Source organism: Denticeps clupeoides, chromosome 2, assembly GCF_900700375.1.
Source record: "Denticeps clupeoides chromosome 2, fDenClu1.1, whole genome shotgun sequence".
In the NCBI taxonomy this organism is placed as follows: Eukaryota; Metazoa; Chordata; class Actinopteri; order Clupeiformes; family Denticipitidae; genus Denticeps; species Denticeps clupeoides.
In genome coordinates, this window is record NC_041708.1 from 14,572,748 (window position 1) to 14,588,423 (window position 15,676).

Genomic DNA, 15,676 nt, shown 5'->3' on the forward strand with positions numbered 1-15,676 from the left:
TATAGGTATTTTTTCATTCAACTACACTCATACTACATGCAGAATAATACAAATGCAAACGCCACAAAATGGCTAGTACTGTTAGCTGAAAGACTGGCAATCTTCATGATAATCCCAGTAGCGTTAAGACTTATACATTTATATCCACACCTTTATCCAAAACAACAGGCATTTGTATGTATGGACTATAGACAATGAGGTGTTCACAATACATTTTTCGGACAAGGAAAATACTTTATTTTTGTATTTATAATAACTAGACAGGGCAGATCCATACACAGAGGCATTTTGTCAAGAGCTATAGACAGTGAACTATCTGTATTTACAGGTGTCAGTACAGAAGTTGGGCCTTTCCTACGTGGTGTCGGTGGGAAGACAGATGCTCTGGTTTGTAATATGAATAGCGATATTTGTCGAACACAAAATATCGTAACATAGAAGATGATCCTACTTATGAAATTATATATCTATGGAGCTTTAATACATTCAGGGCCGGAGACGTATTGTTGAGAACAATACGTCTGTTTCTCTGAGACCCTCAGGTTAAGGATGCACGATTATGGCCAAAATGATAATCCCATTTTTTTTTAAATATATGTTGCAATCACGATTATTCATTATTTAAGGTAAAACACATATTGCGCTTTCTATTTTAAAGAAACAGTAAGTGAACAAGATTTCAGATTTACTCTTTAGTCTCTCCGTACGTGGTGAAATGACATGCTGAGAAGCTGAATGTGACATCTAATGTATATATCTATTATGGTTGCCAACCTTTTCAACCCAAAATGAGGGACACTTTCTTGCAGGAGTGAACACTCTGTCACAATTTGAGGTTGCCGCTTAGTCTATGCTTTCGTTCACCACTGGTGGTTGGTTATTTAAATGTAAATATTGCCAACGATCATCTTTCAATTTATTGTGCAGCCCTACCTCAGTTGCATGTCACAATAACACACACAAACACACAGACCAGTTGCAAACAACTTTAATGCACTTCAGGTTTACAAACAGGCAGCTTAATGATTCAACATCAGACAGTACACAATAAAAAAAAAAAAATTGTGGTACAATGTAACATTAGTTACATGGCTAATTTTTCTCCCCCCTTTTTGGCATGGAATGCAGTGATTGTTCTGGGAACTGCTAATAAACATACTTGTTATGTGTTTAAAAAAAAAATACATAGGGTCAAATACTGGATTTGGAACAGAAATAGTGTCTTTATGGGAAATAGTGGTCAAACAGAAAATAAAGGCAGCTTTGTCATTGGCACTGAAGTCATTGAAGAAGAGAATTTGTCTGGGTCAACAGACACAGTGACCTTACACTATGCTGGAAGCAACTAAATATGGTTGGATATTCTGAATTTCTGTCTAAGAATAAGTAGGATTATAAATCGGTTATGCAGCGGCAATTTGCATGCCACAGAAGGGTTTTGTTAGAGGCCAATTTATTTGTGTAATGTAAACAAATATCAGCCTTCAACCAAGAAACCACACCTTGCAAGCTAAACAGTTCATCTAATTGTACAGATCTATTATTTCAATCATTAAAACTATTATTTCTTTCTTTCCCCCGGAATCATGATTTTGTTATATGTGGTGTTTATTCAAAGCCCTCTGGCAAACAAACACCTTTGGTTTAATAAAACAAAGACATATATATATAAAAAAAGGCAGAGTGGTATGGCACTTGAATTGGACACAAGCCATCTGTATACACAAACTTTAATTTTATTTACATTAGTAACTCCTCTTCAGAGAACTGACATCCAGTCAGTGCCACTCATATACACATCTAGACTATTACCTCTTATTTTAGAAATCTGTGATAATCCATACTATGACCTTTGCTAATCCAATTGTCTGCATGTGCAGCATTAAAAAGGACAGTCTTGTCCCTACCCATAGGTCAATTCAGTGAAGGACACTGAGGTGTTTGGGGATGGAGGAGTGTAATTGGAAAAAGCAGATCTGGATTTCCACCAAGGCAATGGAGGTTCTTTCTCTGTAAATCCTTCAGGTTATACTGCTGTGCCGGAATGTGGAGGAGGTTCTACTGAAGAGGACTGTCAAAAACAGAGTCTGGCAGAACTGAGATCTTCAGCTTTTTCTCTGACCAGCTATATTCCTTAGGGAGCTTTGACTGAATAAAAAAAATATATATATATCAGACATGAATATATAAATATAATGAGTCCTATTGTTTAGTCAACATTGTTTTCAGTGTTCAACATATCAGTAATGAAATATTAACTAATTTTCAGCAGATCTGAAAGCTAAATTAAATTCATAAATTCAGCAACAAACTTCTGGAAAGATTTGAGAGGCAAATGATAAAAGGAAACCTAAAGTCCCACCTCCCCACGAGAGCTTAGGTCCTGAAGCTCGGACAGCATCTGCTCCACAAAGTCTTCGGTCAGCAGGATCTAAAGACACAAAGATAATCAGAACACATCACATCTTTTACAGTTTCTGTCCTTCATTGCTTCCCCAACCGTGCTCATACCACACAGAGGATTTTATTCAAGGTTCATGTACCCTGCTTCCAGGGCAGTGTAAAATGGGAAAAGGTCATATAGATAAGACCTAATCCTAGTTTCATTGCATGTTGTGCAAGTAAAAGCTTTTACTTTTACAATTAAACAAGCAAAGAGGGTTTACCAAATGTTTGGTATTTGGTTTGGGGATCTGGAATTGACATTCCTGCTATTTTTAATTATGTTCTCATGGCCCCAACTGACAATGACCATCAAGTCACACTTTAATAATTAGCATTTTTAACTGGATATGATGAGAACTCCCTCCCAGGCACTGCCTTGTCCTTTGTGATTTGTCCTCCTTGTTACAGACTGATTACCCTTTTCATTTGAATTAATCCATGTCTTTATATTAGATTTATATTAGAATATATTATATTATAGATTTATTCATCTAATAAGTATTAAAATATTAAACCAACTGTATGCTCACCTGTAGCCAGGGCCCATGCGCAGCATACGGATGTTGTTCTGTAGCAAAAGCCCCCTCCACTCCAGAGGAAACAAAAGTAATTGCAGTGTCACCATTTATACTTTTGTATGTGAAGTGCCTCCCATGAAGAATACGGCCCCTTATAATAACAGAACAAACAGTCAAAATCTGAAAGCAAATATTTTACATTTTTCTTCCAAACATTTTTATCCTATGAGATCAAGTGAGGGCCAGACTGCAATACACACAATGCACCACCTGTAAAGATTAGAAAATAATAATCATGCACAGTCTCCTCTTTATCCACACCTCAAGATTGTAATGGGTCAGGGGACCGAGATGGCCACAGCAGAAGCTTAATTTCATGGTCAGCTACCCACCGTTGCCAAAGTTTTGACTACTTAATATTACTACTTAATCCTGGCTGATAACCAGCTCGCAAAATAAAAATCACACCCATATAGCGAAAAATAATTGGGGTGAATTGTATCTGCACTGAGGTAATTAAATTATATTAGTAAACATTAATTGTATAAAATGCCAATAACACACGCAAACTCCGTATACAGGAATCCAAATTTAAGACTCTTTAAGACCTTTTTAAGACATTCACCAAACTTAAAACTCTTCATTGAGGTAGTCAAATACATTTCTCCCAGGGCCAGATACGGCAGACAGGTCCATATGCTCTTTTAAAATAACTTTAATAATATTAATTGTATTTTATCTTAAGTAATATATTATTATTTAAAATATTGTTTTTCCTTCCAATTTTTAAACATTTTTTTAGCCTTTGTCAATCTTACCAGACTCATATTACCAGCAAGCCACTGGGCGCAGACTGCAATATTTTTTGGTATCTTATTTTAGGGCTGCATGATTCGAGAAAAAAAATCTGAATACTGAGATCAATACAGCAATATGATAAATGGCACTTGCTTGCCTGTCAATAAAAATACTGCATAATATTAATCACTCGTAAAACTTTACATCACTGCATATGTTTTTCCCCATACTGCAGCGTAAAAAAAATTAATTAGATCAATAAGCATTTTTTAAAATCGGGTACATTATAAGAAAGACATACTATGTATGGTACTATATAGGTACTGCTGGATATGAAATCAGATATATTAGGGTTTTAGGTGCTGATACAAAGTTGTATTTGTTGTTTCATTTTTACCAACAAGTTCACCGTCGCCCGACTCCATATCCATTCACACCTGGGATATCGTTGTGACGTCTCAGATAAGACTGGTAAAATGTGCAGTGTTCTTTAAGAAAGCTTTAATGGCAAAAAACGAAAACGGAATATGAACTGTGGTGTGGGGTTTGTACACTGCTCAAAAAATAAAGGGAACACTTAAACAACACAGTGTAACTCCAAGTCAATTACACTTCTGTGAAGTCAAAATGTCCAGTTCGGAAGCAACACTGATTCCCAATCAATTTCACATGCTGTTGTGCAAATGGAATAGACAACACATGAAAATTATACCCAATTAGCAAGACATCCCCAATAAAAGCGTGGTTCTGCAGACAGTGACCACAGTCCACTTCTCAGTTCGTATGCTTTCTGAACTATGTTTTGGTCACTTTTGAATGGTAGCATGAGATGGCATCTACAACTCACACAAGTTGCTCAGTTTGTGCAGCTCATACAGAATGGCAACTCAATGCAGTGTCTATCAGTGTAGTGTCCAGAGATATGGAGGTGCCACTGGCACCCTGTGCTCTTCACAGATGAAAGCAGATTAAAAAAAATCTGACATGAACGTCTGGAGACTTGGAGGAGAACATTGTACTCCCTGCAACATCCTCCAGCATGACCGGTTTGGCAGTGGGTCAGTAATGGTGTGTCATTTCTATGGAGGACCGCACAGCCCTACATGTGCTCGCCAGTGATAGCCTGACTGCAAGACAATGCTAGACCTCATGTGGCTTGAGTGTATCAGCAGATTTTGCAAGATTAAAACATTGATGCTATGAACTGGTCCGCCCGTTCCCCAAAATTAAATCCGTTTGAGTACATCTGGGACATCATGTCCTGCTCTATCCACCAATGCCATTTTGCACCACAGACTGTCCAGGAGGAGTGGTCAGATGCTTTAGTCCAGGTATGGGAGGAAATCCCTCAGGAGACCATCTACCACCTCATCAGGAGCATGCCCAGGTATTTGAGCAAAGTCATACAGGCACATGGAGGCCACACACACTACTGAGCCTCATTTTGACTTGTTTTAAGTACATTACATTAATGTTGGATCAGCCTGTAGTGTGTTTTTCCTATTTAATTTTGAGTGACTCCAAATCTATACATCCACATGGGTTAATAAATTTGTTTTCCATCACTAATTATTGTATGATTTTGTCGTCACACATTCAACTATGTAAAGAATAAAGTATTTATTAAGAATATTTCTTTCATTCAGATCTAGGATGTCTTATTTTTGTGTTCCCTTTATTTTTTTGAGCAGTGTATAAAATATCTTTTGAAAGGTAATAAGTTCCCTGCAATAATAAATGCTCTGTATTTATCTGGCTCACCATAAAAGGTTTTATATATGCTGTATATGCGGTCACAATCACCTGACGACTGGCCAAGACTTGCAAAACAGTTTAATATTTCATCAAAATGATGTATCTTATCCAGAGCGACTTACAATCAGTAGTTACAGGGACAGTCTCTCTGGAGCAATTTAGGGTTAAGTGTCTTGCTCAAGGACACGATGGTAGTAAGTGGGATTTGAACCTGGGTCTTCTGGTTCACAGGCAAGTGTGTTACCCACTAGGCTACTACTACACTTGTCACCGAAACAAATTTACAAGCAGCGAATCATATGGAAAGGATAGTTTCCAAAAAAAAACATCAATGTACAAAAAGTACAGGAATTGGACTACAGAGGACTGAGGTAAAGTCATTTTCTCTGATGAGGACCCTTTCTGTTTGTTTGGGGCATCTGGAAAAATGATTGTCCAGAGAAGAAAAGGTGAGCACTACCATCAGTCTGGTCTCATGCCAACAGTAAAGCATCATAAAACCATTTATGTGTGGGGCTTCTTCTCATCCAAGGGAATGAGCTCACCCACAATTTTGCCTAAGAACACAGCCCTGAATAAAAAATGATACCAAAACATCCTCTGACAGCAACTTCTCCCAACCATCCAAGAACAGTCTGGTGAAGAATAATATATTTTCCAATTATAAAAAAAGGGTAATGCTAAACTGATAACTGAGTGGCTCACGGAACAAAACATTGAAATTTTGGGTCCATGGACAGGAAACTCCCCGGACCTTAATCTAATTAAGAACCTCAAGAGGCAGGTGGACAAACAAAAATCTCCATATTCTGACAAACTCTGCACTGATTATGAAGGAATGGTTTGGCGCTTGCCTAGGGTACCAAATAGGTTAGGACAGTCCCTGTGTATGTATGTTTTAATTGAATCAATTACATAAACTGAAATTATGAGTTATAATGGAGGCATCATGTGGTGGTAGTAGCCTAGTGGGTAACACACCGGCCTATAAAAAAAAAAAAAAAAAAGACTCACATTTCGGGATGTTGATTTGATTTTGCAGTTTTGTAGCCAGCAAAATGTTATGACTTATAACTGACTGATCTTTCACTAAAATAAGGCCTGAAGTCTGACCTTGCAGTGGCTGTTACTATTTTATCTTCTTTATGTTATAATGATTTTAAATCAGTAGTTCATTCATTCAGAATGTACACAAGTAATTAAATGTAACTAGTTACATAAAATGTATATATTAATTGAAATAGTTACACTATGATTACACTTTAAATAGGGTAATCTGTTATCGTAAAAAAAATACACTAAATTACACTAAATAATTCACATTCACAAACATTATTGAAGACCATATTTCTTGTTTTATTTCTGCAATTTCAGAGGACACCTTATAAGCAAGCCTTATTCTCTGTGTCAAGTCGAAATTAATGTCCCAAGAACCCAAACATGACAAAATGCCTCCTATGGGATAATATTTGTGGTGCTAGTAACTGAATCTAAATCTTACAAATATTAAAAGTCTAGCCTTACAAAGAGCTTCAATTGAGTAAGTGAATTATTCAGTGGGTAGACAGAAGAAGCCACACTACCGGAGGCAGAGCGGCAGCAGTGTGCCAGACTCCTGGTTGAACTTCAGGTGAACGCTCTCCAGCTGCCGTGTGCGAACCAATTCGTGGGGTACGATGGCTGACGAACTCTCACTTTCTAAGCTGTCTTTGCGGCTCCTGGAGGGGAGAGGACAGAGTGAGAGAGAAAAGAAGGGTGGAGAGGTGTTTGTCAATTTTCATTGCACACGACCAGCCCCCACTGTTCGAAAAAGAGTGTTTCATTTACAGATAATAAATCAGGATGTGATGTCAGACGTAGTGATTCTACTGAGAGCATGAAAAAGCAGAAAGAGTGAAACACTTCATAACATTGGTTAACTGCAAATTTATCACAAACGCAAGTCATTTCATGATTGGTGTACGAGTGTGTGTATAATGCCCACACAAGCTAGTGCTGAGATGAGCAGGGTTTAGCTCTGTGATCAATAGCAAGAGGACAGGTAGCAAATGATGTACAGTGCTGTATTTTGCATAGAAGCTGATGTATACAATTTTAACCAGGAAAATCTGAACATAATATTCAGTCTTTTGAAAAGAAGTAACTGTTTGATGCAAAAGGGTAATGTACATGTAAATTGAAAGGAGTCTACCCTCCCAGATCCATATTCCTTTATTTTTCTTACCTTGAGGTCTGCTGGCTCTGCAAATGGCCCATTGATAGTCTATGGAGAAATTGGGGCAAACATGCACCTCAGTGAAGAGCAAAGAAGGTTTTTTTCATGTTTCATCTACTGTATTTACTGATCACAGATTACTGATCACTGTTACTGGGCCAACAAATGTCTATATTCTTAACACCTTTGTGCACTGCCCCCTGGTGTCAGGTGCTTGCGCCTAAACAGTAGTCAGTTGTTCTAATCACGATATACACAAAAAAAAAAAAAACTACAAGTGTATTTGACAAAACACAAACGGCAAAGTTATTAGAACTATTAGCGCTGCCTGCACAAACAGATGCATGCAGTGACTGCAGAGAACTCTGGGAATGAATCTAGTCCTCAGAATCATGCACTCTTGACATCTTTTTCAGCTCATCAGCAATAAAACATTTAAACATGTTTTCACAATATTCTTTTTCGCCATCCAAAAATCTGAAAGGGTCCAAACAGCTGAGAACATAAAAATAAAGAACTTAAAAAAGGTTGCTCACAAAGTACTATAGTTTCCACTATTTTTCTCAGTCATTCAAAAACAAAACATTTAACATTCATACTAAGGACAAAGTACAGTTTTTGCTAGTTTCCTGAAGCCACCAATGTCCTTTATAAGATTTCATGGTTAGTTTTACTCAGTGCTTACTTTACTCAGATGTAAGCCATGTTTCAAGATGTGCTCCTGCTGACGTAATTTTTAATGGCTTCAAAAAAAATTCTATTTGTTTCCAAATGCGTTCGACCAACTGGGTGATTGCTCTTTCAGCCTATTCTACACACTAAGGTTTAAAATGACATAACATGCCCAAAGGTGGAAAGAAATTAATTACATTTACTCAAGAAACTGTAATTGAGTAGTTTTTGTGAGTAATTTGAATGTTTAAGTTGTTTTTGAAATTCTACTTCACTACACTGGAAAACCCCCTGTTAGAGTAAAAAAATAAATGCAAAAGAAAAGAAAAAATGCCTGAACTGAAAGGAAATTGTGCAGGATTGTGCAAGGCATTTTTCTCAGACCATGGAGAGTAGTGCCTCACCATGAAACAAAGCATGTCCTACAGCAATCATTTACCAAGCAAACAATTTTGACACAAACGACAACTTGACTGATGTTAGAGAATGTTGCCCAGATAATTAGCATCAGTTTTTTCAATGCTGAGTGTCCATAGACTAAACTTACAGCCTGCAGCATGAAAGCACGTGGTAGTAAGTAAAATAGCCTATACAGAGCAAAATGTGGAAAAAACGGATGCACTATGAATACTTTCTAGCTGCAATGTTACAGCCTTATTCCAAAATGGATTAAATGCCTTTACAACACCCAATAATGACAGCGTAAAAAAATGTTTACCTGAGTTTTTGGCAAATGTATTAAAAATAATAAAAGAGAAATCATAAGTATTCACAGCCTTTGTTGATGCACCTTTGGCCGAATTTACAGACTCAAGTCTTTTTGAATATGATGCCACAAGCTTGGTACACCTATCCTTGGCCAGTTGGCCCAATCCTGTTTGAAGCACTGTAGAGATGTAATTGGCCTGGTGATAAGTGGTGCCTGGTTTTCTCCAAACATGATGCCTGCCATTCATACCAAAGACCAGAGAATTTTGTTTCTCATGGTCTGAGAGTCCTTCAGATGTCTTTTGGAAAACTCCAGGCACACTTCCATGTGGCTTTTATCAAAAGGTCCCCTATTTTGAAAATTCCCACAGGGCATGGTCATGCAGCGGCTGGAAATTATATGTATAAAGAAACCTTTAGCCATTCTGCTTCGCCATTCAGACAGCAGCAGCTCATACGGTCTGACCTGGAATGTCTCCCCTTATGTTGTCATAATGGGAAAAGTTACCTCCTATTTCTTATGCTTTGTCCACCTAGAGAATTCCCCCCCTACTAAAGTAACTCCACCGACCGCCATGGCTTCCAAACGTGTGAAGCATTCCAATTGCTTGATGACTGGATGTGAAAATTTGCAGAAATGTTCAATCACATGAGTCACTCTCCTCCTTGCTTGCAGTTACACCGAAACGGCACATCCTGGAAAAGCTGATTGTGTGACTGGCTAAAAGGGGCTGTAATGACTGCTCCCCGGGCACCTATCATGGCTGCACAATGCTCACCAAGTTGTGTGCACCGTGTGCTGTGCTGTAGCGTTTCACAATGACAATCACTTCACTTTCTAACTCTCCCAGATGGAGTACCGGCAGTGTAACATCATGATGCTAATGGCCCATATTTCAGCTGCTGCAAGCGAACAGGACAAGGGAGAGCGGTAAGTGGAAAGGAGAGGGACTGGCGGTATTTGTGAACCACAGATGGTGTAACCTTGGGCGCATCACTGGGAAAAAACAACTCTGAGGTAGACATTGAGCTGTTATCCATTAGCATGCGTCCGCACTACCTCCCTAGGGAAGGTATTATTGCGATAACTGCGTGTGTCCCCCCACTCGGCCAATGAGGAAGCATCCTGTGACACTCTCCACTCTGTAGCCAGCAGACTACAAACTCAATCTTGATTTTTTTAATATCGGGGGATTTTAATCATGCATCACTTGACTCCACACTACCCACCTTCACCCAGTATGTGACATGACCCACCAGAGACAATAAAACATTGGACTTACTGAATGCCAACACAAAAACTGAGTTGAGCTTTATTGTCATTTCAGCTATATACATGTTAAGCAGTACATAGTAAAATGAAATAACGTTTCTCCACAACTTGGTGCTACATGTAACATTTGAACGATTATGCAAAGTTAAATACTGACAAACTGCACGTGTGCGACATCGACAAACTGGGCTATATAAGGTACAACGGGGACACAGTTAGTGCAAGAATTTAACAAAAACATGTAAACAATGAGACAGACAGCGCTAAACAGGTGAAATGACGATCATTGAGAGATCAGTGAGAGCTCGAATGCTTTGGTACCTTTTTCTGGATGGTAGGAGTGAAAAGTGTGTGTAGAGTCCTTCACAATCCTGGTGACTTTCCTGATGCAGCATGTGTGGTAAATGTCCATTATGGACTGAAGAGAGAATCCGACGATTTTCTCAGCTGTTCTCACCGCTGTAGGGTCTTGCAGTCTGATGCGGTGCAGTTCCCAAACCAGACAGTGATGCAGCTGGTCATAATGCTTGATGCAGCTGGTCAATTATAGAACGCTCCCTTATAGAAGGTGGTGAGGATGGGTGGTGAAAGATGGGCTTTCCTCAGCCTCCAGAGCAAGTAGATGCTGCTGGGCTTTCTTGGCTGATGAGCTTCCAGGAGAGGTGCTCCTCTAAATGAACACAGAGGAACTTCAGAATTAGAATGTTGACCTTACACCAGTCCGTTAGTCGTTTCACCTCCTCTCTGTACACTGACTCATCATTCTTGCTGATGAGACCCACCACGGTCGTGTCATTGGCTAACTTGATAATGTGGTTGGAGCTGTGCATCACTGCACAGTTGTGGGTCAGCAAGGTGAACAGCATTGGACTGAACACACAGCCCTGTAGATCTCCATTGCTCAGTGTGGTACTGGAGATGCTGTTCCTTATTGTCCAGGCGGGTGAGGGTCAGATGGCATAGTTCGTAAAATAGTTCAGATGATAGGTGAATTGCAGTGGGTCCAGGGTGGAGAGCAGCAGGGTCTTCATATGTTTCATGACCAGCCTCTCAGAGCACTTCATCATGATGGGTATAAGTGCAACATTGAGTCATTGAGACACGGCACTGAAGACTTCTTCAGTACGAGCACGATGGTGGTGGCCTTGAGACATGTAGGATCAATGGCGATACTCAGGGAGATGTTGAAAATGTCTGTGAGAACATCTGCCAGATGGTCTGCACATTCTCTGAGCACTCTTCCATGGATGTTGTCTGGTCCAGCAGCCTTTCATGAGTTAACTTTGCGAAGAAATCCACCGTCGTGGAAGGAGGATTGGATTTCCTCGCAGTCACCTTGTTCTGTTTGTCAAATTGTGCGTAAAAGTCACAGCACATCAGGTAGGTTGGGGTCACAGTCACAGGTAGTTTTAGTCCTGTAATTTCAGACAGCCTGAATGCCCAGACTCGAGACAGGTTGGCCCTCGCTGATCTTAGGGCAACCTTGTCACCGTTCCTGAAAGCAGAGTCTCAAGCTTTGAGCAGCTCACATACCTCTGCAGTCATCCAAAGCGTCTGATTTGGTCTTGTTGTGATGGGCTTGGAGACTGTGAAGTCATTAGTGCATTTGCTGATGTAGCTGTTCACTGATGTCATGTACTCCAGTTGATTGTGTTGTCGCCGTTGGTTGCAACCTCCCTAAACTTTTGGCAGTCAGTGCACTCAAAACAGTCTTGAAGAGCAGAAATGGCTCCAGCCGGCCAGGTTCTCACCTGCTTCAGAACCGTTTCTCTGTGGCTGAAGAGCAGTCTGTATGTCTGTATGCTTGAATTACCATAACAGTGATGGTCTGATTGGCCGAGATGGAGGCGGGTCTACGCCCAATACACACTGGCACTGTTGGTGTATATGAAATTCAGTGTGTTATCCTCTCTCGTCATAAAGTCCACGTTTATGCAATTTAGGGAGAACTGACTTGAGATTTGCATGGTTGAAATCTTCAGCGCTAATAAACAGACTGTCAGGGTGCATTCTGCAGATCGCTAACAGTTATGTACAGTAAGCAGAGGGCTTCCATCGCATTAGCACTGGGTAGAATGCATACTTCGATAATAAAAACTGAGTTGAACTCCAACTGTAAATAAAAAGGTCTGCATCTTATAGTCACAAACTCCACCAGCGACGAACAGTAGCTAAAGGCTAGCACAGAGTTCTGACACCATTCCGTGATGTAAACACACAAGCCGCTGCCACGGGATTTACCCCACAGTGCTGCAATCTGGTCGGCATGAAACGCGGTAAGGCCCTCCAGCTGAATGGTGCCGTTTGGAGCTCTGTCGCTGAGCCACGTCTCAGTAAAAACAAAGATACAACGGTGTCTATATTCCCACTGGGTTGTCCGCTTAAGTTTTATGTAATACATTTTATTGTCTAGGGAACGGATGTTGGATAGAAAGTACTGACGGGAGAGCTGGTCGGCTATGATTAGCATTTAGCTTAGCTTGGACCCCCAACCATTTCCCGCACTTCTGGTTTCTCGCGCACTGCTTGCGGCGGCGTTTCCCGGGGCCTAGAGGCCTGCTCTCCGTAGCAGTCCAAGTGTGCGCAGTTGTTCTTGTAAATCATCCTGTATGTCAGCAGGATGACGAAGCTGGAAGTTTTTTTCTGATTGTAGACATGGACATTGTTTTGCCCGACACCATGTGTCTTTTTGGTGCGCTGAAAAGAATTCAAAAACCCCCATTGTGGAACCGAAGAGGCCGCTGCGGGCTACTGTCGCAATGCCATCTTTGCACCATACTGAGGCATACTGTTCATCATCCCTCCCTGGAGCAACTTAGGGTTGAGTGTCTTGGACAGGGACACAATGGTAGTAAGTGGGATTTGAACCTGGGTCTTCTGGTTTATAGGCGAGTGTGCTACCCACTAGGCTACTGCCACTCTTGAAGACCTTTTATGACTCTTATGGTGTGGTCTGCTGGGGACAGAAAGAGAATGAACAGGATAATCTGGAGGGCCAGCTCTGTTCTAGGATCCCCTCTGGACCGAGTGGAGGTGGTGAGTGACAGGAGAATGGTGACTTAGCTGTCATACCTGTTGGACAACATCTCCCTGACAGCACTGAGCCGCTCCTTTAGTGGAAGGCTGTGGCACCCACAATGTGAGGGACTGAGAGATTCAGAAGATCGCTGTCAGGCTCTACAACAGCTGACCACACATACATAGACTAAGATAAGACAAGAAGAACTTGATTTATCCCGAGGGAAATTCTTGTCAACAACATGCTCAATGCAGAAGGAGAAACAAGAGAAATAAATTATATTTACAAAAAACAGAACAGAGATAGTAAAAAAAAAAAAAAAAAAAAAAAAAATAGCTTAAAAAAAATAGATAAGTAGTTATCAAAAATAGCTTAAGGCTCAATCACAATAATGATATTACTATATCCAGTGAAATGCCTGAGATAGTGCTAAGTGACATAATGATTATACCATGGGTACAAGTGAGAGGGGGTAGCAGCGGCAGCGTGTGCAGGGGGGTAAAAACAAACATTCAAAGACATCCAGGTGAGTAGTATTGCACATCTGAGTGAGAAACATTTGTGTTTGAATAGCCCTGAAAAAAATCACCTACAGAGCAAGGGCGAGTTATACAATCTGATAGCTCCAGGTAGGAAGGATTTCCTGTGGTGGTCGGTTCTGCATTTAGTGGCTATGAGTCTTTTGCTTCTTGTGCTCCGATGGGCCATTATGGAGGCATGCATGGGGTGAGAGGGATTGTCCATGATACCGAGAAGCTTTTTCAGCATTCTCCTCTTATAAACTTCCGTCAGGGTCTCCAGTCTGACACCCAGGACAGAACCAGCCTTTTTAATCAGCTTGTTCAGCCTGTTTGCATCAGCAGTCTTCACCCCACTGCCCCAGCACACAGCTGCAAAGAGCACAGCACTCTCTACCACAGAGTGATAGAACATGGTCAGCGTTTTCCTACTGACCTTTTTTTTTTTTTTTTTTTTTAAAAACACACACACATTGCATTTTGTTATGTGATATATATTTATATATATCCACTCTATACTACCTTTGTACACTTTCACAAATATATCTATGTAAATACTGATATATTTCTATTTTTACAACTCACATCCACTTTTGATTTTCTACACCAATTGATTTGTATATTGACCTTTGTATTATACAGTCCGCATATTGTCTATGTTACTGTTTTCTTTTTTTTTTTTTGCTGCCGTTCACATTTCTGACTATGTAAATTTCACACTTGTGGGACTGATAAAGGATCATCTTATCTTATCGGTACAGATAATTAACAAAATATCAGCAGGTGTATGATCTTCTGCTACAGAGCTCCCCTGCTTTGGAACAGCCTTCCTACTAATATTTGGAATTGAGATATAGCGTCAATATTGTCCAGGCTAAAGATACATCTTAGCCAAGCATTCCATAACAGTTAAATACACATATACTATGATGATCATATAATTAAGGTTGTCCTAGATAGACCACAGAGGTGTGAACCTTCACTGGTCTAAATTTAGATCCTCAATGCATCATAATATCAATGTTACTTCACATTATATTTTCAAATAAGATGAGAGTTAAGGCCTCATTCACATGTACATCTGAACCAGGCATTTTTCTGGTGTTAGTGACATCAGGTCAGTGCAAACTGAACACAATGTTTTTCTGCTCATTGGGACAGTGGAGGCCTAGCGCTTAAAGAAGCGGCCCTGTATTCAGAAGGTTACCAGTTCAAATCCCGATCCACCAAGGTGCCATTGAGGTAACACTGAGCAAAGCACTGTCCCCACACACTGCTCTCCGGGTGCCTTTCATGGCTGCCCACTGGGTTATGGGTTAAAAGCAGAGGACACATTTCGTTGTGTGCTGTGCTGCAGTGTTTCACAATGACAATCACTTCACTTTCAAATCAAAGTATCCCCATTCGGTCAGCTGCATGGCATCAAATAACCGTTGCTATCGAAACACCAATCGAATTATGTTCCGTGATGCAGAGGGTCATCCCAACAACCAGAAGAGGAATCTTCAGATGGGTGAATATAATCATAATTCCATGCAATTAATAGTTGCATATAATATATGGTATAGCCATCTTGTGTATTTTCCATATGTTAGGACTATGGGTTGCTTTGACGATACTGGACCGTGCAGAGTAGGTTTCAACTTTTGTCATGGTCAACAGTATATAAAGCCCATCAACCCACCTTAGTGAGCAGTGGGCAGCCATGACACGCGCCCGGGGAGCAGTGTGTGTAGACGGTGCTTTGCTCAGTGG

At 40.3% G+C, this 15,676-nt stretch overlaps 1 protein-coding gene across 5 annotated transcripts in view; it reads right to left on the reverse strand.

Moving 5' to 3' along the window:
• Window positions 1-972: 972 nt before the first annotated feature.
• Window positions 973-15,676, reverse strand: part of sufu (suppressor of fused homolog (Drosophila)) — a 37,926-nt gene continuing 23,222 nt past the window's right edge. For 2 of the 5 annotated variants that reach the window (XM_028967130.1, XM_028967129.1), the window contains exons 9-13: window positions 7,741-7,779; window positions 7,100-7,234; window positions 2,976-3,114; window positions 2,363-2,431; window positions 973-2,148 (exon numbers count right to left, since the gene is read on the reverse strand). In XM_028967130.1, the coding sequence (XP_028822963.1) occupies window positions 2,059-2,148; window positions 2,363-2,431; window positions 2,976-3,114; window positions 7,100-7,234; window positions 7,741-7,779 (472 nt within the window). In that variant the 3' untranslated portion in view covers window positions 973-2,058. The remainder of the gene's footprint in view (window positions 2,149-2,362; window positions 2,432-2,975; window positions 3,115-7,099; window positions 7,235-7,740; window positions 7,780-15,676) is intronic. The other 3 variants (XM_028967132.1, XM_028967131.1, XM_028967133.1) reach the window with 2 other exon arrangements.